Source organism: Eleutherodactylus coqui, chromosome 1, assembly GCF_035609145.1.
Source record: "Eleutherodactylus coqui strain aEleCoq1 chromosome 1, aEleCoq1.hap1, whole genome shotgun sequence".
Lineage (NCBI taxonomy): Eukaryota > Metazoa > Chordata > Amphibia > Anura > Eleutherodactylidae > Eleutherodactylus > Eleutherodactylus coqui.
This window is the reverse complement of record NC_089837.1, coordinates 45,947,032-45,970,350: the sequence shown is the minus strand read 5'-3', so window position 1 is coordinate 45,970,350 and position 23,319 is coordinate 45,947,032. Positions and strand designations below refer to the sequence as shown.

The window sequence follows — 23,319 nt, the reverse complement described above, 5'->3', positions numbered from 1 at the left end:
TGTCACGCAACTTCTGGTGCCAGCACAGGGCGCGGGCCGCTGACAGAACCCCCCCCCCCCCCGTCCTATAACCCATTGCCCTCACCTTCCCTTTCACTTCACTATCCCTCCCCCTTACATACATGTTACTGTCTTACTACCACAGTGTTTGCAGCACCAACCTTTATTTGGCTAAGCCTTACCTCAACATAGTTCCCGGACCGCCATTGCCAGCTTCCGAAGAGATAGGCGCGGAGAGACGGCCTGGCCTGGCCTGGTCAGGCTACTTAATTCTCCATACTGCAACACTATTGCCTCTATACTGTTGATGTTAATGTGTTCTTTATTGTAAAACCAATAAATACATTTTGAACCATAGATGTAGGCCTTGTCACATATATAAAACGAGGTCACATGACAAACAAATAGATACTTTTCCAAACATGACACAATAGTCAACTTTTGTCCTATTCTACAGCAGGTCTAGGGGCACACGGGATGAAAATCCCAGAGACTGACCGCACCGAAAAACTGTGAGATTTCGGCAGGATAAGCGCAGCTTAAAAACCTGTGGCGTTTCACCATGGGTTTTGGAGTGGCTTCACCGTCTGCATTCCGCTGCAGCCAACTCTCCCCATAGAGAGGAGAGAAGCCGCTGCAGAAACAAGAAAGAATTGACATGCCGTGGCTTTAAATTCTATGCCGCATGTCAGTTTTTGTGCGGCTTGGCCGCAATGTGTGGATGAGATTTTTGCAAGTCTCGCCCACTTTGGTGGCTTGTCCCAGGTTAAAAAGCCACGGGCGGAATTGCCGTGCAGAAAGCCCATGCGGAAATTCCATGGTTATTCCGCCCCGTGTAAATGCGCCCTTAGGCACTGTGTATTACGCTCATCATTTTTTTCATGCGTAATAAGCAGTGAATAGAATCCATTCGTTTTTATATGAGTGTATATACTCATGCGATGTTTGATCATGTTAAAAAATATGCCGATTTAAAAAAAAATCTGGCTTCCATCTCCACTGCGCCATCATAGTAACATAGTATGTAAGGCTGAAAAAAAACACATGTCCATCCAGTTCGGCCTATTACCACCAATGTTAAAGGGGTTGTCCCGAGAAAGCAAGTGGGTCTATACACTTCTGTATGGCCATATTAATGCACTTTGTAATGTACATCGTGCATTAAATATGAGCCATACAGAAGTTATTCACTTACCTGCTCCGTTGCTAGCGTCCCCGTCTCCATGGTGCTGTCTAATTTCAGCGTCTAATCTCCCGATTAGATGCGCTTGCGCAGAAGGGTCTTCTCCCTTCTCTTGGGTCTCGGCACGGGCGTCGTTCTGGCTCCGCCCCCTTCTATGCGTCATCGCGTAGCTCCGCCCCGTCACGTGTGCCGATTCCAGCCAATCAGGAGGCTGGAATTGGCAATGGACCGCACAGAGCCCACGGTGCACCATGGGAGAAGACCCGCGGTGCATCGTGGGTGAAGATCCTGGCGGCCATCTTGGTAAGGTAAGTAAGAAGTCGCCGCAGAGCGGGGATTCGGGTAAGTACTAAACTTTTAAATTTTTTTTTTTAACCCATCCCTTGCGTTTGTCTCGCGCCGCACGGGGGGCCTATTGAAAAAAAAAGCCGTTTCGGCGCGGGACAACCCCTTTAATCCAGAGGAAGGCAAAGAAAAACTGAATGAAGTAGAAGCCAATTATCCCCATTTAAGGGGAAAAAAATTCTTTTCTGACTCCAATCTGGCAATAGAAATAATCCCCGGATCACCGACCCCTCTGAAGTAATCACTGATATAACATATAATATTGTATCACTCAAGAAATGTGTCCAGGCCGCTCCTGTACTCTTTTAGTGAGTTCACTATCACCACATTCAGAGTTCCACAGTCTCACTGCTCTTACAGTAAAGAACCCCCTTCTATGTCAGTGTAGAAACCTTCTTTCCTCTAGATGTAGAGGGCGCCCCCTTGTTACAGTCACAGTCCTGGGTATTAGCAGATCATGGGGGAGATCTCTGTATTGTCTCCTGATATATTTATACATACATATTAGGTCGCCCCTCAGCCGTCATTTTTCTAAACTAAATAACACAAATTTTTATTGATTTTGCATATTTTTCAATAAACATAAGTACAAAGACATTTACATCTCACTGTGTATGAACCTATGTATACAAATTCAGCTGTTTGTATTAAGCAACAACAACCACAACAAAAAGATACATAGTTGGAGCATACTCCTGCTGTACATATTCATATAACTAATAATACTCAAACACAAAAACAACAAAAAATGTTTTTTTTCCTACCTGAAACTGTTTTATCCCTGTTATCCAAACAATTGTACTGCTAATGTTTTCCTCAGTAAAGGTTAGATTAGATCCCTTTGGTCAATATTTAGATTACCCTTTTCTCCTTTATTGGGGGGGGAGCTTAGTTGATTAGGGAAAATATAGGTTGGGGGGGATAATGATGATGATCTTTCATATAAGTTTGCCTCCATCGTGTCGTGGTTTGTTCCCAAAGTTCTCTTTGGGAACAATTGTTTCTCTCTAGCCCTGCTAGTCTTCCTAATGTTCCTTTCAATTCCTCTATTAGGTACCATTTGGTGTATTTGAAGGGAGCAACTATAGCTGAAATCTCAGAATCTGAGAAATGCGATACCAGAAAATGTTTCCATTTCTTAAAATGGTGTTTTGCCCCTTTCTCCTTGTTGCGCTCCACTTCTATTCTTTCTAGCGTCATTACATGTATGAGCTGTGCTTCTACCTCCATTACATCTGGCATTGTTTGTTCTAACCAGTGCTTAAGCAATGCCCGTTTGGCTACCAAGAGAAAAATATGTAGGAAGGGTGGTAATTAGAGATGAGCGTGCATCGGCCTTCTGGAGTAACTGATTACTCGTCCGAGCAAATGCGGGAGGCGGCGGGGGGGAGAGTGAGAGATATCTCTTTCTCTCTCTCTCTTTCACCCCCCCCCTCCCCACCGCCGCTTTCCCCGCATTTCCTTGGACGAGTAATCAGTTACTCGAGAAGACCGATGCTCACTCGAGCATTAGCCTTAAACAAGCGTGCTCGCTCATCTTTAGTGGTAATGTCTGTTGATCTGGCATGTCCATTGTCTGTTGTGCTTCAGTGTGGAATAGCATGGATTGTATATCTACCGATATTTTTTTGTATCTTCCATTTATTCAAGATATGTTGTGCTATGATAGTCCAGAAGACATTACATATGTGCACGACCATATGCCATGTTCAAAGTCGGTAGCGTGTGCCACACTTTGGGTATTCGACCAATTGATTAGGTCTATGCGGTGCTGCAGGTATCTTGAAGCCATATATGGCGTAGTGCATCACCCTAAAAAAATCCCTCCATACCTCACGTTGAATATATTTACAGATCGTGTTCCAGCCCTTCAGTATTTTGCTTTCTAGATCCATGTCATTGGTAATCCCTTTGCATTGTGAGAAAAGCTTATTTTTACCCTTAATAACACCAATTTTGATAACCTTTCTGCTTATTGTAATCCGCCCATTCCATTTATTACTTTGGTTGCCCACCTTTGTACCCGCACAAGCTCTGATATGTCCTGCTTGAGTAGCGGTGCCCAAAACTGTCCACAATATTCCATGTGTGGTCTGACCAGTCACTTGTAAAGAGGAAGAGCAATGTTCTCATCCTGAACCTGTTGTCAGCGCAACACTTTAATCACTGGAAGATGGTTGGACCAGCAGCCCTTAGAATGGATTACACCGTAACATGAGCGGTTTGGATGGTCGTGGACCCCCTCAGAGCAGTTGCTTCAAATGTCCCTAATCTAATCCACCATTGGTTGGGAGAATTAATATTTGACCACTATTACTCTACATGAGGCGCATTTTGAAGCTATTGCCTTTGTTGCCGCTTGGCCCACCACTGTTTACACCCCCTTGACATCAGACACCAGTCAACATTTTTCTTTACATCTTAAATTTATTATTATTTTGGCACAAGAATAAATACATTGAATTTCTATTCCGTATAAATATATAAATAGAAAAAAATGTAAAACAGTAAATATCTGCAGAGAATTTGCAATGTACATTGCTACTAAGATACTCGCACTGAACCAGTGCAACATTTTGCTTTTTGTTCTTCAGTTTTCTTTAGTTTGCTCCATATAATAAACACATAGATAAATGTCCTCGTAGTAAAACATGGGACTTTCTCCAGTGCCGGAGCTGGATCCTCTCCTGCCTATGGTTGCTCTTGGACGATGGATCGTACGCAGGTGCAGCCCACGGTCACAATCTTCTTCTCCAGCCTGAAGGTTGGCATGCATCCCTTCATCTCACGGTAAAGGACCAGGATCTCTTGTCTGATGGGCACAGAGTTTAAGTCGTTGTCCACAACACCGTCGGCATCCACGCATCCGGCCATTTCACACTTGGCCTCGACGATATTCATAGGGTGTCGGTTGATATTTCTGTCATTGCTGAAGGTAAAAAGAAAGAACTAGATATAGCACATGGAAATATTGATTCAACTTTGGCTAAAGTTACATATGGGACTTTAGAATCAACCAGAGGCTTAGGTACCATATGATCTCTGGAGGTAAGGGGCCAGACTTAGTGCAGAGTATCACAGAGTGAAGTCATTACAAGTTATTTTCTTCAGACTACCCTCAATGCTGAGAGGCCTAAAGCCTAATGGGTCCTATTTATGTGCGGGAACCTTGTTCTACTATGTGTGATATCCTTTGTGCATAAGATATAATATTTGGAACTACTGCCCTTTAATTTTTGCTCTCCTCTATGCAGTTCTGTGTGCTATTTTCATTGCTACAGTTAAGCTGGGGCGGGGCTTTCTCCAATTGCTCTAGGGTGGGATGAATCAAGGCTGCACCCCTGCTTAGTGCAATATTAATACATGGTTGCATTTATGTATAGGTAATTTAAGAGTACAAAGTCTTGAAGAATCAATTATGCACTGATAAGAACTCTGGGTTGGTTGGTTTTTTGATTTGCTACAATAGCTCAATATCAAGAGGTTCACTTTAAGCATTGCATAAGAACCCTATTTGATTATGTAGGTGAATGTGCATTACCTGGTCTGCCATGGAGAGGTGGAGCGCTTCATAATATCACCACTCTGGTGGAAGTCATGGCCAGTCAAGTTCAGGCTGACTTTTACAGTATTCGGGAACTTAGTGATGAGTGGGCATGGGCCTTTGTTAAGATGATGAAGATCCAGACATTGGACTGTCATCAAAGCGGAGACTCCAAGGAGAAGCAGAACGGCTGCGAACTGAATGGGAGAAGGATATTAGGTGATATTGTATGCAGTAAATGTATCTCCATTCACATAGACACATACAATCTGCTAATGGTACTATTTACTAATATTAGCAAAGGTATATTCTGCTTGAATGAGTTCAGATATAATTGCAGTCATTGGTGCACATTTATTACTGGTGTAGCAACAGAATTCAGACATCAGTTGCCTCTTTTTTGACACAAACTAGACAAAGTTACTAATATTTGCACCAAAAAGAACAGATATTTTGCCTCTCACTCCATTTATACAAAGTGTCCAGAAAAGGGAGCTGGTATGGATGGAGTCACTTCTTTAGAAATTTGCAATCTCCCTCCAGTAGGTGGTTGGCGTACAAAGTAACTTATTAAAGATGCAACAAATGTATCAAGATCGTGCAACGTCTAATATATTTGTTGCATCTTTAACTGGAGGAGGGGGGGAAAAATGTCAGTGGCGTCAGAAATGCAATTCACCTGATGATAAATTTCCACCATTGTACCCTGTTTCCCTGAAAATAAGACAAAGTATGATTTTCCAGAATTTTTGAGGATGCAAAATGTTTTTTTTAGGCTTTTTGAGCATGCTTGAAATATAAGCCCTACTCCAAAATTAAGCCCTGCTAACAGTTAATTAAAAAAGTTAATTTAAATAGTGTCCAGGCAGCTATACATGTAAAAAAAAGTTAAACCTTTTTCAACAAAAATTAATATAAGGCACTGTCTTATTTTCGGGGAAAGGCGGTATTATTGTATATGGAATTAAATGCTGGTAAATTTACTTTTGGTGAAGCAAATTATAATATGATACACTGCTGATAACAAGCTGAAAAAAAAGGATGCAAATGTATTTTATAGGACATGATATTATTAGTATTATACAATTCTGAAAGCAAATATAAAAATAGATCAAATAATTGAAAAAATCTATAAAGTAATAGGATAAAAATAATAATAAATAAATATTTGTAATAGAAAATTAAACAATAATAGAGTAGCATCTAAAATAGCAAATGGGATAAAAATGATGTAAAATGATGTAAAAAAAATAAAATAAAATAATGTTTAAAAATCTATCCTATAATAATGTGGATAAATAAACTAATAATAACTTAAAAATTACAAATATTAAAAATCTTAAAAATATAAATAAAAAATAAAAAATAATAATAAATCTAAATAAAAAGATAACATCAGCCTAACGCCGATGGTTCCAGCATGTTACAAGCAGCCTCTGTGATCCTCACCTTGTCCATGGTACTGCTGTTCTTTGATCTCTTGCTTCTTGCTAGTCTTGAGCAGGTGAGTGCTGTGATGTGCTCAGGTCTCCATCTCAGCATTATATAGAGGGCACACCATTGAGATCTGGTTCAGACTGTGGTTTTCGTGTGGAGTGGTTTCCGTTGTGACATTTTTGTACTAAACCTGGTTCTCGTTAACTAGGAAAAACTTAGATAGTTAAAGGCTTCCTGGGCTGGAGTTTGCTGATAATTAACTGAGTCAGGGGGTCCGGGGTGAAGGATTCAGTAAGAGATTTGAATATTGATGCACCACACGTCACAATGGAATCAGGTTGTGGTTTTCTGTAATGAGGTTTTTAACTCATTGATTTGTATCTCGCTATACATTGGGTGTTTCTATGTATGGCTATGTCTGATACTACTGCTAATTGACATTTTCTCTGCATTTGATTGCCAATTATAATATCATGTTGAAAATTCTTAGAAAACTTGAATTGTGATAAAGGGGACTATAGATTCTCAATTATTAGATTTGTTTTACAAATTTCTGTGAGTGTACCATTCATCTGGATGGGGCTTGGAGAAATATATGCACATACTGTAGTGCGGAGACTCAGATGTAGATGGATAGATAGATAGATAGATAGATAGATAGATAGATAGATAGATAGATAGATAGATAGATAGATAGATAGATAGATATGAGATAGATATGAGATAGATAGATAGATATGAGATAGATAGATAGATAGAGATAGATATGAGATAGATATGAGATAGATAGATAGATAGATAGATAGGAGATAGATAGATAGATATGAGATAGATAGATAGATGATAGATAGTTAGATAGGAGGTAGATAGATAGATAGATAGATAGATAGATAGATAGGAGATAGATAGATAGATAGATAGGAGATAGATAGATAGATAGATAGATAGATAGATAGATAGGAGATAGATAGATAGATAGATAGATAGATAGATAGATAGATAGATAGATAGATAGATAGATAGATAGATAGATAGATAGATATGAGCGATAGATAGATAGATAAATATGAGATAGATAGATAGATAGATAGATAGATATGAGATAGATAGATATGAGATAGATAGATATGAGATAGATAGATAAATAGATAGATAGATATGAGCGATAGATGGATAGATATGAGATAGATAGATAGATATGAGATAGATAGATAGATATGAGATAGATAGATAGATATGAGATAGATAGATATGAGATAGATAGATAGATAGATATGAGATAGATAGATAGATATGAGATAGATAGATAGATAGATAGATAGATAGATAGATAGATAGATAGATAGATAGATAGATAGATAGATAGAGATTATAGTTGTAGACAAACTTTCCTTCACTTGGGGCAAAGATTCATTCTCGCTGCCCTAACCCTGTATCTAAATGCAAAGAAAATGAGTGCGATCGATACCCATAGTGCAAGATAATTGGAGACCACAGGCCTTCATAACATTTCCAGTTTGAAAATGAACTCTATCAGAAGATAAGGGGGGCAGCCATGGGGACACGTTTTGCTCCAAGGTTCGCTAATCGTTTTACGGGGCGTTTCAAGTTTACGGCACAAACTAAAAAATAATCACCAATTAAATAACATAAGATAGACTAGAATCTGCCCTTTTCTTACTGTGGATACATTAAGAACTCTTATTGTCGCCCTGGTCCATTCTCGGGTTGACCAGTACAACTCACTACTGATTGGTCACTTCTTACTAAACTCTACTCTAACCAATCCATCCTGAATGCAGCAGCCGGGCTCATCTTTTTGTCCTAAACCAATACTTTCACCCCATGCCATTCACTACACTAAAGCCTCTACCCTGTGCTAGTGGTAACATCAAAGCCTCTACCCTGTGCTAGTGGTAACACCAAAGCCTCTACCCTGTGCCAGTCACTACACCAAACCCTCCAACCTGTACGAGTCACTATACCATTGTCTCCAGTGTGTTCCATTCACTATACCAATATCTCTACTCTGTGGCAATTGCTACACTGATGCCTCCTCCCTGTGCCAGTCACTACACCAATGTCTTCACCCTGCACCAGGCACTACGCCAGTGCCACTAGACCAATGCCTTCCCTCTGCTCCAGTGACTACATTGATGTATGCACCCTATGCCAGTTAGTACTCTGATGCCTTTACACTGTGGCAGTCACTGCATCAATACCTCTACCCTGTGCCAGTTGTTACATTGATGCTTCCACCCTGTACCTGTCACTGCCCTAATGTTGCCACCCTACACCAGTCACCAAAACTTCTTCTCTGTGCCAGTCACTACGCTGATGCCTCTACCCTGTGCCAATTGCTACACTGATGCCTTCACCCTGTGCCAGTCACTGCACTAATGCGTCTACCCTGTGACGGTCACTATACTAATGTCTCCAGCCTGCACCAATTACTACACCGATATCTCTTCTTTATACTAGCCTGTTCAAGTCACTAAACAGATGGCTCTACTGTGCGCCAGTTGCTACACTGATGCCACCGCCCTGTGCCAGTCACTACACTGATGCCTCTACCCTGTTCCAGTCCCTATATTAATGTCTCAACCCTGCATCAGTTACTACACCGATATATTTTCTTTATGCTAGTCGATATTTCAATACCTCTAGTCTGTGCCAGTCACTAAACTGATGCTTCTACTCTGTGCCAGCTGCTACACTCGCTGTCCTTCCACCATAGAATACACTAAAAACCATAAAGCTAAAAGCGACAGGCCTCTAAACATGTTAGATGGCAGCATTCCTGCAATTCAATGTCAGACTTTTTACCAAGCCTTGTAACAATATATTTGGCTTTGGAAAAGTTATGACCCTGTACAGACGGACTGTTTGGGGGGTTTTGCCCCTCATCAGTGTGCAGTAAATTGCTGACTTGGCTGGGTGAGAAGCCCATGCTGGGGGCCAGGAAGCTACTGCACATGGATGGAGCAAAAAAACCCCAAACGGTCTGTCTGTATGGTTATATCTCTTCCTTATGGAGAAGACTCTGGCTGTGGCTTATCTCCCTAGGGCGCTTTCCAGTGCAGAGTTTTTCCCAAAATCTGTGCGTATGCATGCAGGCTATGAAGCAGAAATCTGCTGCCGCCAATTAAGCTGTGTCTTATGAAAGCATCCTTACAAGGACTTCTCTCCTGCCATGCCTTATCGCTTGCTATAGCGATCACAGGCTATGGCAATACAGGACGCTGGTATCTGGCATCCTGTTGCCATAGCAACCAGCCGGGCTCTCACGATGTTATCGTGAGAGCCGGCTGGAGTCACAGAGGGAGCGCGCTCCCTCTGTGAACCCTTTCCATGCCGTGATCTACTTTTTTCTACTTTCACTTTTTTAAAGTGCCCATTAAACTTGAACCTGCTACCATTTGATCGCTTATATCATATACTGCAATTAGAGTAACTGCTTACTGGTCCGAGCAGGCTCGAGGGGGCGGCGGGGGTGAGTGGGGGGGGGGGCAGCGTGGGGTAGCAGGGGGAGAGTGAGAGAGATCTGTCTCTCCCCCCTGCTACCACCCGTCGCCCCCCCCTCCCCAAGCCTGCTGTATCCGAGCGTGCTCGCTCATCTCTAACTGCAATACTTCTGTATTTACATATTAGGTCAGAAATCTTTTGGCAAAGTGTGTGCATGAGACTTCCAATTCTTTGCAATGGTGACCTGATGCTGCATAAAGGTTGTGTTTTTCATCACTGGATTAACCCTTATGGTATGTTTGCGCTGTGGGGAGGCACATATCACTCACTTGTAAATATGATATGGATGTGGATAGGGTCAAGAAGATCCATCTTTTTCTATAGCCGTAAGAACCAAGCTGAAGAATACATATTTGAGAACGTGTCCACTATTAATGATACAATCATATGAGACAACATGGAGATCCTCATGTAAGTGTATGATAACCCCTGCAGGTACATATTGGGCTAAGTCAATAAAGTCAATATATTTTATCATAGACCTAATAAATATTACGTTTTGCAATATTTTCAGTGTGTTCAGCAAATATTGTCCATTGTAGCACTGGAAATAAGGGACTGTATGAGTACAAGACCATTGCACATCAGGGACTGTGTGGATTACCAGACTATTGGATGCCAGGAACCTTTTGGAGGCCCAAACCATTACACTGGATGACCACACTACTAGACACCATTGACGGCACCCCATAACTGTAATCCTGGACTCCAGGATCTAAGTGGAGCCCCAAACCATTACACTGGATGACCAAACTACTAGACACCATGGACTATGCCCCATAACTGTAATCCTGGACACCAGGATCTAAGTGGAGCCCCAAACCATTAGACTATATCATCAAACCACTAGACACCAGGAACTGACTCCTTGACACCAGGGAGCCCCAAACCACTTAACACCAGGGACTGGACTTACTGTACTCCTGGACACTAGGGACTATTTGGAGCCCCAAATCATTAGACTGGATCACCGAACCACTGCACACTAGGGATTGGACTCTTATACTGTACTTCTGGACACGGGGGACTATGTAGAGCCCCAAACCACTAAACTGGACTGCCAAGCCACTAGACACCAGGGACTGGACCCCTATGCTGTACTCCAGGATTCAAAGGACTATTTGGAGCCCCAAACCATTAGATTGGATCACCAAACAATTGAATAACAGGAACTCTATGGAGCACCAATCTTTTGGCCATCTGGAGCTGGACCACTACATTGTACTACTATACCTGCAAGCAGAGATGAATGCACGGACGCTTGGCTTGGCATTTCATTTCCTTGGCCAGATGTTGGGCAGACTCGCTCCTTTGTACACTAGCCTGGCTGGTTGAGCAGGCAAAGCTCAAGAGGATGAGGATTAACCCAGGAGCTGCGAAAGTCTACTAAAGGAGGTATATAATGAAGTAGGTGTTGGCTCAGAATTTGGTACGTTTAATGGACACATCTCCAATTTTATACCTCATATGTGATGCTGGGAGGGGGCTGCTCATGAAACCTTTGCACTGGGACCTCTAAAGCATTAAAAATGTCCCTGTATAACATCAATAGATGGGATTGGGAGTTGGAGGTCTTCGATGCTGGTGGATCTTAAGGTACTGGTCAGTCTTCTGCTTAGACGGCGAAGCTAATTTGGGACGCTGTACTATGTACGTGACAACACAAAGATATGACATATATTCTGACAGCAGATCTTCACGATTGCTCTACAATAAGGCCACAAAGCCTTATTTTTTGAATTTTGTTACCATTTGCTGAATTTGCTTTATTTTTTCCATTACCGTACAGCAGGCGACCAGATTAACGTATTGTTTTCTGTCATGATTTCGGTAAACTTACTGGAAAGTTCAGTCAAGGAAGCTTCAGTGGTTAAAAGCACAAGTGTGAGACCTGAATTTGAGATAAACGACAGAGTATCATTGAACCACCTCAACTTTCTAATTATAGAGCCAGGGAGTCAATTACTATTATTAGACCTTTGTAAGCAGATCCGGTCGTGGCGGGTATAAATCTCAGCGCTTCATGGTTATGTCATCTGATTTTATAATTAAGTATAGGTATTACTAACAAAAAAATATATATTCACTTGCACCAGTCCCTATTTGTAGGGATCACAATCTAATTCCTGTGAAGATACATATCACTGCAGTCTAAATGTAAAAAGCTTGCACGACTTTAAGGAGGTTCTCCTGCTTGGACAATCTTGACTTGCTAGAAGAGTTCCTTAACAATAATTACAAAATGTCCTCATGCTAGGACCAGCAGCAATGAGCTGTATTCTGTGAGGAAACCTGGTAGTAAATGTTTGGTTTTCCTGCAGTGCCCCCGCAGGACAAATGAAGCATTACACCAAAAATTTGCTCTTTGTTACCGCTTTACACTCTGGCCAAGAGATGAAGATCCTGAAGAACGAACCATTGTTGTAGACCATATTATTTTGTAATATGGTCTACAACAATGGTTTTTCTACCTCTCTAACCACTTAACACCACAGGATGTAAGTTCACTAGAGATGAGCGAGCATACTCGTCTGAGCTTGATGCTCATTCGAGTATTAGGGTGCTCAAGATGCTCGTTACTCGAGACGAGCACCACGCGGTACTCGTCTCGATCAAACGAGCACTGACCATTGAAAGCAATAGGCTGTCGGCGATTGCGGGATGAATTGTCAGAAAAGGCTTAAATATATAAGCCCTTCCCTGCAATTCATCCAGAAATGTGTAAAAATAAAAAAAATATATACTCACCTTGTCCCGGCAGAACGATGTTAGCCCATTGAATTCAATTGAGCCGGCAATACAGCCAGCTCCATTGAAAGCAATAGGCTGCCGGCGATCGCGGGATGAATTGTCGGGAAGGGCTTAAATATATAAGCCCTTCCCTGCAATTCATCCAGAAATGTGTAAAAATAAAAAAATATATATACTCACCTTGTCCCGGCAGAACGATGTTAGCCCATTGAATTCAATGGAGCCGGCAATACAGCCGGCTCCATTGAAAGCAATGGGCTGCCGGCGATCACGGGATGAATTGTCGGGAAGGGCTTAAATATATAAGCCTTTCCCTGCAATTCATCCAGAAATGTGTAAAAATAAAAAAAATATATATACTCACCTGGTCCTGGCAGACGGAGTTCAGCGCGGCCGGCTGCAGTCCTCCTGAACTGCTCTGAACAGCTGTGAGTAGTATTCAGCAGCAGGGATTTAAAATCCCCGCCTGCTGAATGAGCTGCCTCTGATTGGTCACAGCCTGACCAATCAGAGGCAGCTCTCACTCACACCCATTCATGAATTCATGAATGGGTGAGTGAGTGCTGCCTCTGATTGGCTTAGAGGCAGCTCTCAGCTGAATGACAGCTGAGAGCTGCCCCTGATTGGCCCTGCGCTGAGCCAATCAGAGGCAGCACTCACTCACCCATTCATGAATTCATGAATGGGTGTGAGTGAGAGCTGCCTCTCATTGGTCAGGCTGTGACCAATCAGAGGCAGCTCATTCAGCAGGCGGGGATTTTAAATCCCTGCTGCTGAATACTACTCACAGCTGTTCAGAGCAGTTCAGGAGAACTGCAGCCGGCCGCGCTGAACTCCGTCTGCCGGGACCAGGTGAGTATATATATTTTTTTTATTTTTACACATTTCTGGATGAATTGCAGGGAAGGGCTTATATATTTGAGCCCTTCCCGACAATTCATCCCGCGATCGCCGGCAGCCCATTGCTTTCTATGGAGCCGGCTGTATTGCCGGCTCCATTGAATTCAATGGGCTAACATTGTTCTTCTCTGCCACAGCTGTTACAGCTGTGGCAGAGGAGAACGATCTTTATGCTGACAGTGGGGGGGTCTCAATCTTGCCACTATTGTGGCTTAATAGTGGGACCTGGGAACTTGAGATGCAGCCCAACATGTAGCCCCTCACCTGCCCTATCCGTTTCTGTATCGTTCCCATCACTTTCTTGAATTTCCAAGATTTTCACAAATGAAAACCTTAGCGAGCATCGGCAATATACAAAAATGCTCGGGTCGCCCATTGACTTCAATGGGGTTCGTTACTCGAAACGAACTCTTGAGCATCACTGAAAGTTCGACTCGAGTAACGAGCACTCGAGCATTTTGGTGCTCACTCATCTCTAAGGTTCACATATTAGTTGCACGGTACTTGATGCAGCAGGATGTAAGCTTACATCTTATACATGGCATGGGCTTAGAAGCTCAGTCTGTGGTGGTAGGCGGCTGTGCTTGATAGCCGGCTTCCCGCTGCAACAGTGGGAATTGATCAGCAATCCCTGCTGCTTACCTCCAACATGCTGCGATCTATATAGATTGCGCCTTGTAAAGGGTTCACAGAGTGAGCTCCCTCTGTGACAGCATCGGCCCTTCACGATGTAATCACAAATGACAGATAGCTTGCCATGGCAACTAGATGTCAGATGGTGTCCGGCTTACCATGGTCTATGATCACTATTGTAAGTGATAAGGTATTGCAGTACAGAAATACTGCAGTGCATTATCATAGCTGCTATGGTTCAGGGATATAAAAAATGTAAAAGAATAAAGTAAAATAAAAATAGTCTAAAAAACATGTAAAAAAAAAGTACCCCCCCCCCTTTTTGCATATAAAAAATGTTACATTTTAAAAATCCTATACAATTAAATGAACACAATATTTGCGAAAAACAAGCCCTCGCAAAGCTCCGTCCATGGAAAAATAGTGATGGGACTTTAAATGCAACGATGTAGAAAAAAATAATAATTTAAAAAAAAGTTTTTATTATTCAAAAGTGGAAAAAAAATAAATGAATAAATACATTTGTAATATGCTCATAATTGTACAGAAAAAGTGTATCATTTCATGCAGGCTTTTAAAAAAAATGTTAAAAAACAGTTACAGAATTGATGAGTTTTCTCTCCCTGCCCTCAAAAAAATGTAAGTTTTATGACATACTATATGTACACAAAAATCATACCAATAAAAACTACAGTTTGCCTCACATAAAACAAGCCCTCATACGGCTTTTGAAAAGTGGAGATGAAAATCCTCAACAAATCTGTGCGTCTTTTGGGCCAAGATAGGCCGTGTCCACAAAGGGTTAAAGAGTTTTTCCAAGCAGAACATAGCATTTCTCAAATTTGCTTTTGCAGTGTGTTCTATCGTTAACTTAGCTCGCCTCTGCAATTTGTGTAGCCTTAGGCCTCATGTCCACGGGGAAAATCAGGCCCGCCGCGGATTCTTCATGTAGAATCCGTAGTGGGTCCCTCCTGCCCCGCGGACATGAGCGCTGAAAATCAGAATAAACTCACCTGCTCCGGACGATGCGGATCTTCCTTCCTTCGCGGCCGGATCTTCTTTCTTCGGCCCGGCGGACGTGCTCGGCACGCCGGCAGCGCGCCGCGCACATCCGCTAGGCTGAAGAAAGAAAATCCGGCCGCGAAGAAGGGAAGAACCGCATCGTCCGGAGCAGGTGAGTTTATTCTGGTACGGGTCTCCTGCAGATCCGGAAGGCTTCCATAGGCTTCAATAGAAGCCTGCGGGAGCCGTCCCCACGGGAGATACACACGAAAATGGAGCATGTCCATTTTTTTTCCTGCACGCAGATCCGCGCCTGACGGAAAAAATGACATCCGCAGGTATTTAACTACCTGCCGGTGTCCAATGCATCCCTATAGGGCGCGGATCCGGGTGCGAGAGAAACGCTGCGGATTTTAAATAAACATTTCCCTGTGGACATGAGGATTTAGGCCTCGGTCACACAACCGTTTTTTGGTCCGATCTGCAGACGCGCTTGCGATCTGGAGATCTATAGACCAAATGCATCCCAATGGGATCGGTCACATGTCCACTTTTTATGCGGATTTGCAATCAATTATAGGACACAACGATTCACAGAACGCGCCTATCTGCGTTCTGCGCATCGCTGTGTTCTATATATGCGCTCAATTGGGCCGGCAGCAGCAGCACCGACCCCATTGAGAACATATACTTAAAGATCGTCCTCCTCTGCCACAGCTGTAACAGCTGTGGCAGAGAAGAACGATGTTAGCCCATTGAATTCATTGGAGCCGGTAATACAGCTGGCTCCATTGAAAGCAATGGGCTGCCGGCGAGCGCGGGATGAATTTTCGGGAAGGGCTTAAAAATATAAGCCCTTCCCTGAAAACCATCCTAAAATGTGTAAAATCCCTGCAACCAGAGTTCACCCGCGTCCGGCCGGCAGTTCTCCTGAACTGCTCTGTGTAGTATTCAGCAGGCGGGGATGGGCTGCCTCTGATTGGTCACAGCCCTCACCAATCAGAGGCAGCTCTCTCTCTCCCATTCATGAATTCATGAATGGGTGAGTGAGTGTTGCCTCTGATTGGCTGAGCGCAGGGACCAATCAGAGGCAGCTCTCAGCTATTGAATGACAGCGGCTGAACTCCGGCTGCAGGGAAAAGGTGAGTATCTTTTTTTTTTTTTTTTTTTACACATTTTAGGATGTTTTTCAGGGAAGGGCTTATATTTTTAAGCCCTTCCCGAAAATTCATCTCGCGCTCGCCGGCAGCCCATTGCTTTCAATGGAGACGGCTGTATTGCCAGCTCCATTGAATTCAATGGGCTAACATCGTTCTCCTATGCCACAGCTGTGGCAGAGGATAGCGGGCAGTGCGGGGCGGTTTCACTGAAAACGCTGCTAGGTGCAGCTTTTTCAGCAAATCGACGCAACTTGCGAATGTGCATCCATTATGCGATCCGCAAATCGTGGGAAAAAACGCCCGTGTGACCGAGGCCTTACAGTCATTACACAATGAACAATAGCTCAGCGTAAATGGATTTTGCGTACCAACTAGTAATTTGGCGCATGCTGGATCTGTATGTTTTAGGACTTTGGGAGTGTCTGAGGCCGCCGATCCACAGAAGTAACCAGATGCTCCTGAGTGTAAATGCAGTTTTTAGTTGAGTCACAATTTTTATATGATTCTTTTTTACTGTCATTGAGTTTTTGGCATTAGTGTCTATTCCTGTTTACTCGCAGGGATCGTGTTTGCTGTACTTTTTACTGACAATTTATATTAGCATTGGGGAACATTTATTTTTACTGGTGTTGAATGTCAGTCTAAGAAAGGTGTGCACCGGCGTTCCTGCGGCAAATGAATTCGCCCCTTAGTGACGGAGCTTTTTTGTTGTTTTCTATTTTCGTTTTTTCCTCTCCCCCTTTTAAAACATCGTAACTCCTTTATTTACCCATCGACGTCGCTGCAGGAGGGCTTGTTTTTTGTGAGACGATTTGTAGTTTTCAATGCTACACTTTAATGTACCATATAATGTACTGAAAAACTTGAGAAATGGGGAAAAAAATGACATTTCGTCATTTTTCTGTGCGTCTTGTTTCTACGGCGCACAAACTGCAACAAAAATGACCTGATAACTTTATTCTATGGGTCAGTATTAGAGATGAGCGAGCATACTCGCTAATGACAATTACTGGATCGAGCATTGCCCTTAGCGAGTACCTGCCCGCTCAGAAGAAAAGATTCGGCTGCCGGCGGCGGGCGGGGAGCTGCGGGAGAGAGCGGGGAGGAATGGAGGGGAGATCTCTCTCTCTCCCCCCCGCTCTCCTCTGCTCACTGCCGCAACTCACCTCTCACCCGCGCCGGCACCCGAACCTTTTCTTCCGAGTGGGCAGGTACTCGCTAAGGACAATGCTCAATCGAGTAATTGTCATTAGCGAGTTGGCTCGCTCATCTCTAGTCAGTATGATTACTACAGTACCAAACATATATAGTTTTTGGGGTTTTTTGCTGTCGCAGTGTTCAGTGACAAGGGGACTCCCCACAAAGAATATTGACAGGCACCACAAACCTATGGTGCACGCATGTCCTATGTTTTACAGGTGCGCGCGTTTGCACGCCTGTAAAACATGGGCATGTGAACACACTATAGGGAACTAGAGATGAGCGAACCTACTCGTTTCGACCCCCCACTCACCCACCGCGCCCCCCGAATCTTTTCGCCCGAGTACGGAAGTACTCGAAAATTGCTGCGCTTGGGCAAAAAAGGGGCGTGGCCGAGTAGGTTCGCTCATCTCTATAGGGAACCAATGGTTCTAATAGATGCGTAGTTATGTGCGCACGTATGTACACACATAAACACACTCGTCTGAATGCACCCTAAGGGCTTAGTCACACAGGCGCATCAGCGCCCGTGTTACTACAGGTAGAAGACGGCCCCACTTCAGGACGGACGTCTCTCTGCAGAAGAAAGAACATGTGACCGGCTTCATTGCCGGTCATGTGCTTTTTCTTCGGTGCTGCGGTGAGTCCGCCTTGAAGTACGGTGCCCGCGTGACTAAGCCCTAATGGAGGCGCAAGGGTAAAAAAAAGTATTAAAGAAATTTTTTAAAGTACCACAAAATAACAAAAATTAAATTTCATAAAAACAAAAACTAAACCAAACATAATAATAAAGGCAAAAATCAGATGTACGGTATTTTTAATCAGGCCATTGTTGACGGTTTTTTCCCTTTATTATTAATAAAACAATAGAAATTCTTGTTAATATCTAATTTTCGACTCCTAGATCATGGTTTAATAAAGATTATTTGTCATTTTGTGTTTGGGGATATCTGAAGGAATTAGATCGGGCAAGAAAGAAATGCACCATGTTGACAAGACCAACAGACATGAATGGTGTGGCAAGATATCCATATAGAACATGTATGGATTAAATTCTTACAGATGTAGCAAAGTTTATCTTGAGACTTAAAAATTGAAAATAACTGCCTCAATTTATTTACCCTTTCAGTAGCTTTTCAATGGCTTTTGATTGGTTAAAATAAGTGAACAATAGTTTTTTGATGGTTTAACATAAGATAATTCGTTTCAGAAAGTTATCACGGTCAAGTTAAACTTTGCTACATCTGTACACGCGGACTTGTAGATCTAATGAGAGACATGTAAGACATTGGAGAGGGCGAGTAACCTGTTAGCACCGAAGCTTATAATATAAATACCGTCAGCCGACAGTGGACCCTTTGGATCTATTTTTGAGTCATTGCAGCCCCCCGTACACAGTCAGGTGATGTCACTAGAACCCATGTCGAACGGATCTGTGTGAGGACGCTACCCGCCGGAGCGATCCATGCTGTATTCTGGACAGGTCACTGATTTTTCAGCTCCTTCCCTAATATTTTTCACGGGCACGGAACACACGCCTCTATTTTTATGGGCTGTCCCGGAATTTCTGGACTGATGACAACTTGTATGTTACTTAACATGCAATGAATTTATGATGATGAATATTACTGTTGGCTCCAAAAAAGGTTATTTTATACTGATTTCTAAGCGGAAACTTAGGCGGTTAAGTTACTAAATGCTCTATAAAGACACACAACCACAACCTTCTAATAATAGCTAATTATTACTGACGCACTTTATACTTTCCAAAACAAGGGGGTCGGCAGAAATGCTTACCTGGCTGTGTAAGAACAGCAAATGTTTTCAAGCAGCATATTCCCAGGAAGCTCGCCTGTGGTCGTGATGAGCCATGACTTTGTGTGGTCTTCCTTTTGTTCAATCACTCATTGGTGGCTTCATTTTCAGGGACAGGAAGTTGTTGACAGCAACTTCCTGTAAGCCATATTACCCCCTTGGACTCGTTCACGGTAGCACTGACCTACACTGCATTTTTCCATTAATTGGCTCCATCCTAAGAGGTTTAGGTATGGGTATGGGTACAGATACAGATAGAGGGGGGGGGGGGCCTGCTCACCTTTTGCATCAGGGCCCCTGAGCCTTTAGTTACGCCCCTGGCTCCGACGGTGATGTGAACAAACCCTTAGGCCACATTAGCATTCTTTTATCCATTATTAACTCCTTAAAGACCAGGGTGTTTCGGCCCTAAAGGAGCAGACACCTTCTAACAATTTTGCCCCTGTGGTGGTTTTATTGCCCTTTATTTTTCAAGCTTGCCAAAATTATATTTATTCTGTTATTTCCATCAAATATAGGGCTATTTTTAAGACCTTTTTTCACTGAAATGAGTTTTAGTTTCTCTTTAACTTTATTATGGGTCATGTGTACAAAAAATAATTTTAAAAAAATTTAAACTTCTTTATTTTGTAAAATGATTATTTTTACGTACAAAAGCATAGAAATAGGTTTCCCATTTTGTTTCAAACATTTTGATATATATTTGTATAATCCCGGATTACACAGCGGATGCGGTGACAGTTTAGGTTGGCGTCAGCAGTGGGTTGTTCTCCTTTCTCTGTATATATATATATTTTTTTACTTATTTTTGTACCTTTTTTTTATTTTTACATGTATGCCCTGTGATGTTATATTTGACCTCTGGGACACATTCACATTGTCTTTTTAAATTTTTTATTTCACACTTTTATACTGTAGCTGCAGCATCCATAGGAGCCCCATGTACAGAATATGGTGCAAATCCCTATACACAAGATGTGTAGCTTATGCCAGCTGTACGTATATAATTATATACAGGAGATAGCCAGGCTATACCAGCATGCTCCATGTCACTATATACAGGAGATGTATAACTTATACCAGCTGTACATATATAATTATATACAGGAGATACCCAGGTTATACCAGCATGGTCCATAGCACTATACACAGGGAGATGTATAACTTATACCAGCTGTGTACAAATAATTATACACAGGAGATACCCAGGTTTTACCAGCATGCTCCATATCACTATATTCAGGAGATGTATAACCTATATCAGCTATACATAAATAATCATATTCAGAAGATACCCAGGTTATATCCACATGCTCCATATCCCTATAGACAGAAGATGTATATCTTATATCAGCTGTACAAGTACAATTATACACAGAAGATACCTAGGTTATACCCACGTGGTCCATAGCACTATATACAGGGAGATGTATAACTGATACCAGCAGTAGATATAGAATTATATATACAGGAGATACCACTATATTCAGGAGATATATAGGGTTAAAACAGACACCTGGTGAATATAGGATACTGTACACGTAAAACATCAATGGAAGTTACAATTCTCTAGCTAACCAAATATGACATGATCTCCAGAAACAGAGCCACAGAATTTGCATGCTGTTATAGGTGATGCAGTCTTAGAAATCAGGTCAGGTTAGTAAACCCTGCCCTACAAATGATCTGGCCCCCATATATACGTCACTGGAATGAGCCTCTAAGGTTAAATAAACTCATAGGAACATTTTGGCTCTCAGTAGTTCCCAGAATTTACCCCCACAATCATTCAAACAAAGTTCTACACAATCTGATGCCGCCTAGATGTTCAATCAGACATTTCAAGTTTGATATGTGTTTTTTTAAAAGCTTAATGGGGTGGAATTTTAAGTTATCCCCCATCCACAGGATAAGAGATAAGTTGCTGATCGGTGGGGGTGTCACCGTGAGACCCCCAGCGATCTCGAGCATGGGATTCCTGTGTCCGGTTCTCCTGTCATTGTGGAGGTAGCTTCTCCCTCCGCAGTGATGTCAGCATGAGCGGAGCGCTGGGCGCTGAGCGGGTGCCTCTCGGGTATCTTCGCTGTACCATTGATATGAATGAAGCACTGGTGCACTTGAGCGACCAGCGCTTCATTCAGTCTTCTCCTCACTGCGGGATATGCAGTAACTCCACAATGAGGACACAGGATCCCTGTTTTTGAGATCAGCTGAGGTCTCAGCGGATAGGGGATAACTTGAAATTCTGGTAGAACCCTTTCAACTGTACTCAGTGACTCACTGGTGACTGCTGTGAACCTCAACATATTGCATTGACATCCATGCCCCGTAAGGTCACTCTGCCCCATGAGAGAAGATTATAGTTACATGTGATGTATTAGAGTAAAAGACTCTTTATAGAGTTTGTACTGGGGCCATGGAGCGCCAACTTACCCCTCTGGTATAGTATTAGTGGTACTAGGACATTTTGTAGTGTTACTTCCTGACTGCATAGGCAAGGGTTATGGGGGAGGTAGAGCGGGTAGATCTACCTTCTATCATCTGGGGTGGGGTGGCCCGAACCCAGTAGATATAGGACGCGTAAGGAGTGGAATGGTTCTCCTTTGGGTTCTCATTTCCTGGCCCCACTCCCCTTTTTTCTTCTCAGTTGTATTTTTGCTTGCTTTCATTGCCTTAACTGATTGGTGGAGGATACATTGATGGTAGGTAAGTTGGATTATTGGGCAGCAACATACCATTGAGTAAGTAGTTTTCTGGATATAGGAAGCAGATGTCATTCAGTAGTTATTATATTATCAACAGTATTAATAAAGCTGTTGCCAATCCTGACCCCTTAAAGAGGTTGGGCCTATATGGTATTCCCTGTTAATAAGCCCTACTAGCGGGGTCCCTCGCTTAAGACCCAGAATGTAAAAATGTTCAATAGGAGTGACTCATGTTCTGGCGAACATTCTACTGTCCTGTAACACAACATTTCGGGGAACTTGGAGTTGGCCACAGCTTTCCCAGCATAATCAGCTGATTGCCAGGGGTGCCAAGAGCTTGACAAGAGGTGATTAGCTTGTCATTCAAGGCCCCACATTCTGATACGTGTTGTCTATCTTAGAGCAATCCCTTCAAACATAAGAGAAATGGCAACTGTGTCGGTATTTGTCTTGAAAGGGATAGGGCCAATGGGCATGATTAGTTTAAGGTAGGGTGATTTACTTTGGTCAACTCCGCCCAGTAAAGGAAAAATGAATCACCATTAACCACAGTGTTCCCTTCATGCGACAGGTAGGTTGAATAGGAGCTCAACATTAGGAGGCCTCCAATTCTGATGTTTTTAAGATAAAGACAGCTAATTTTCAGTTTCCGAAGTCAGGCAAAATAGGAATCCATCACTTCCCTGCTTGTCTCCATGATTGGCTTAGTCCTGCTAGGTTTCTACTGCCAACAAAGCAGTAGGGGAAGGTTTCTGCAGTAGCAAGCCACATCCCGGCCAGATACTAAGTAGCTTAGGCTATGTTTTTTAGTTTCAGCACCATAGAACCATTGAATTGCAATCTATCTCAACCTTCATGGCTCTAGAGGTCAGATGATTTCCACAAAGGAGATGCTTATGTAAAGTTGTTCATAGATGTTCAATTTTGTAAAAAAAAATGGACTGCAACAATGCCCAATGTCATCACTGGTACAAATACCATCAAATAAACCCACAATTAAAGCCGTTTTCAGGACGAAAACTATTGATGACTTATACTCAGGATAGGTCATTAATAGTTAATTGCTGGGAATCTGCTGCTCGGGGTCCCCAGTGATCAGCTGATCAACTGGCTTGCTGT

General features: G+C 42.6%; 1 protein-coding gene across 1 annotated transcript; it reads right to left on the bottom strand.

Moving 5' to 3' along the window:
- Positions 1-3,976: 3,976 nt before the first annotated feature.
- On the bottom strand, positions 3,977-6,575 carry LOC136609314 (interleukin-17A-like). Its single transcript, XM_066589155.1, has 3 exons — positions 6,522-6,575; positions 5,070-5,269; positions 3,977-4,457 (listed from the first exon to the last, which is right to left on the bottom strand). Exons 1-3 carry the CDS (start codon positions 6,528-6,530, stop codon positions 4,220-4,222), a joined length of 447 nt encoding a protein of 148 aa, XP_066445252.1. The 5' UTR covers positions 6,531-6,575; the 3' UTR covers positions 3,977-4,219.
- Between the last annotated feature and the right edge of the window lie 16,744 nt (positions 6,576-23,319).

Excerpts from the sequence above, each read along its gene's own strand:
- LOC136609314 (XM_066589155.1), bottom strand. Across the intron at positions 4,458-5,069 it reads ACCTCTCCATGGCAGACCAG|CAATGACAGAAATATCAACC; the intron begins GTAATGCACATT and ends TTTTACCTTCAG.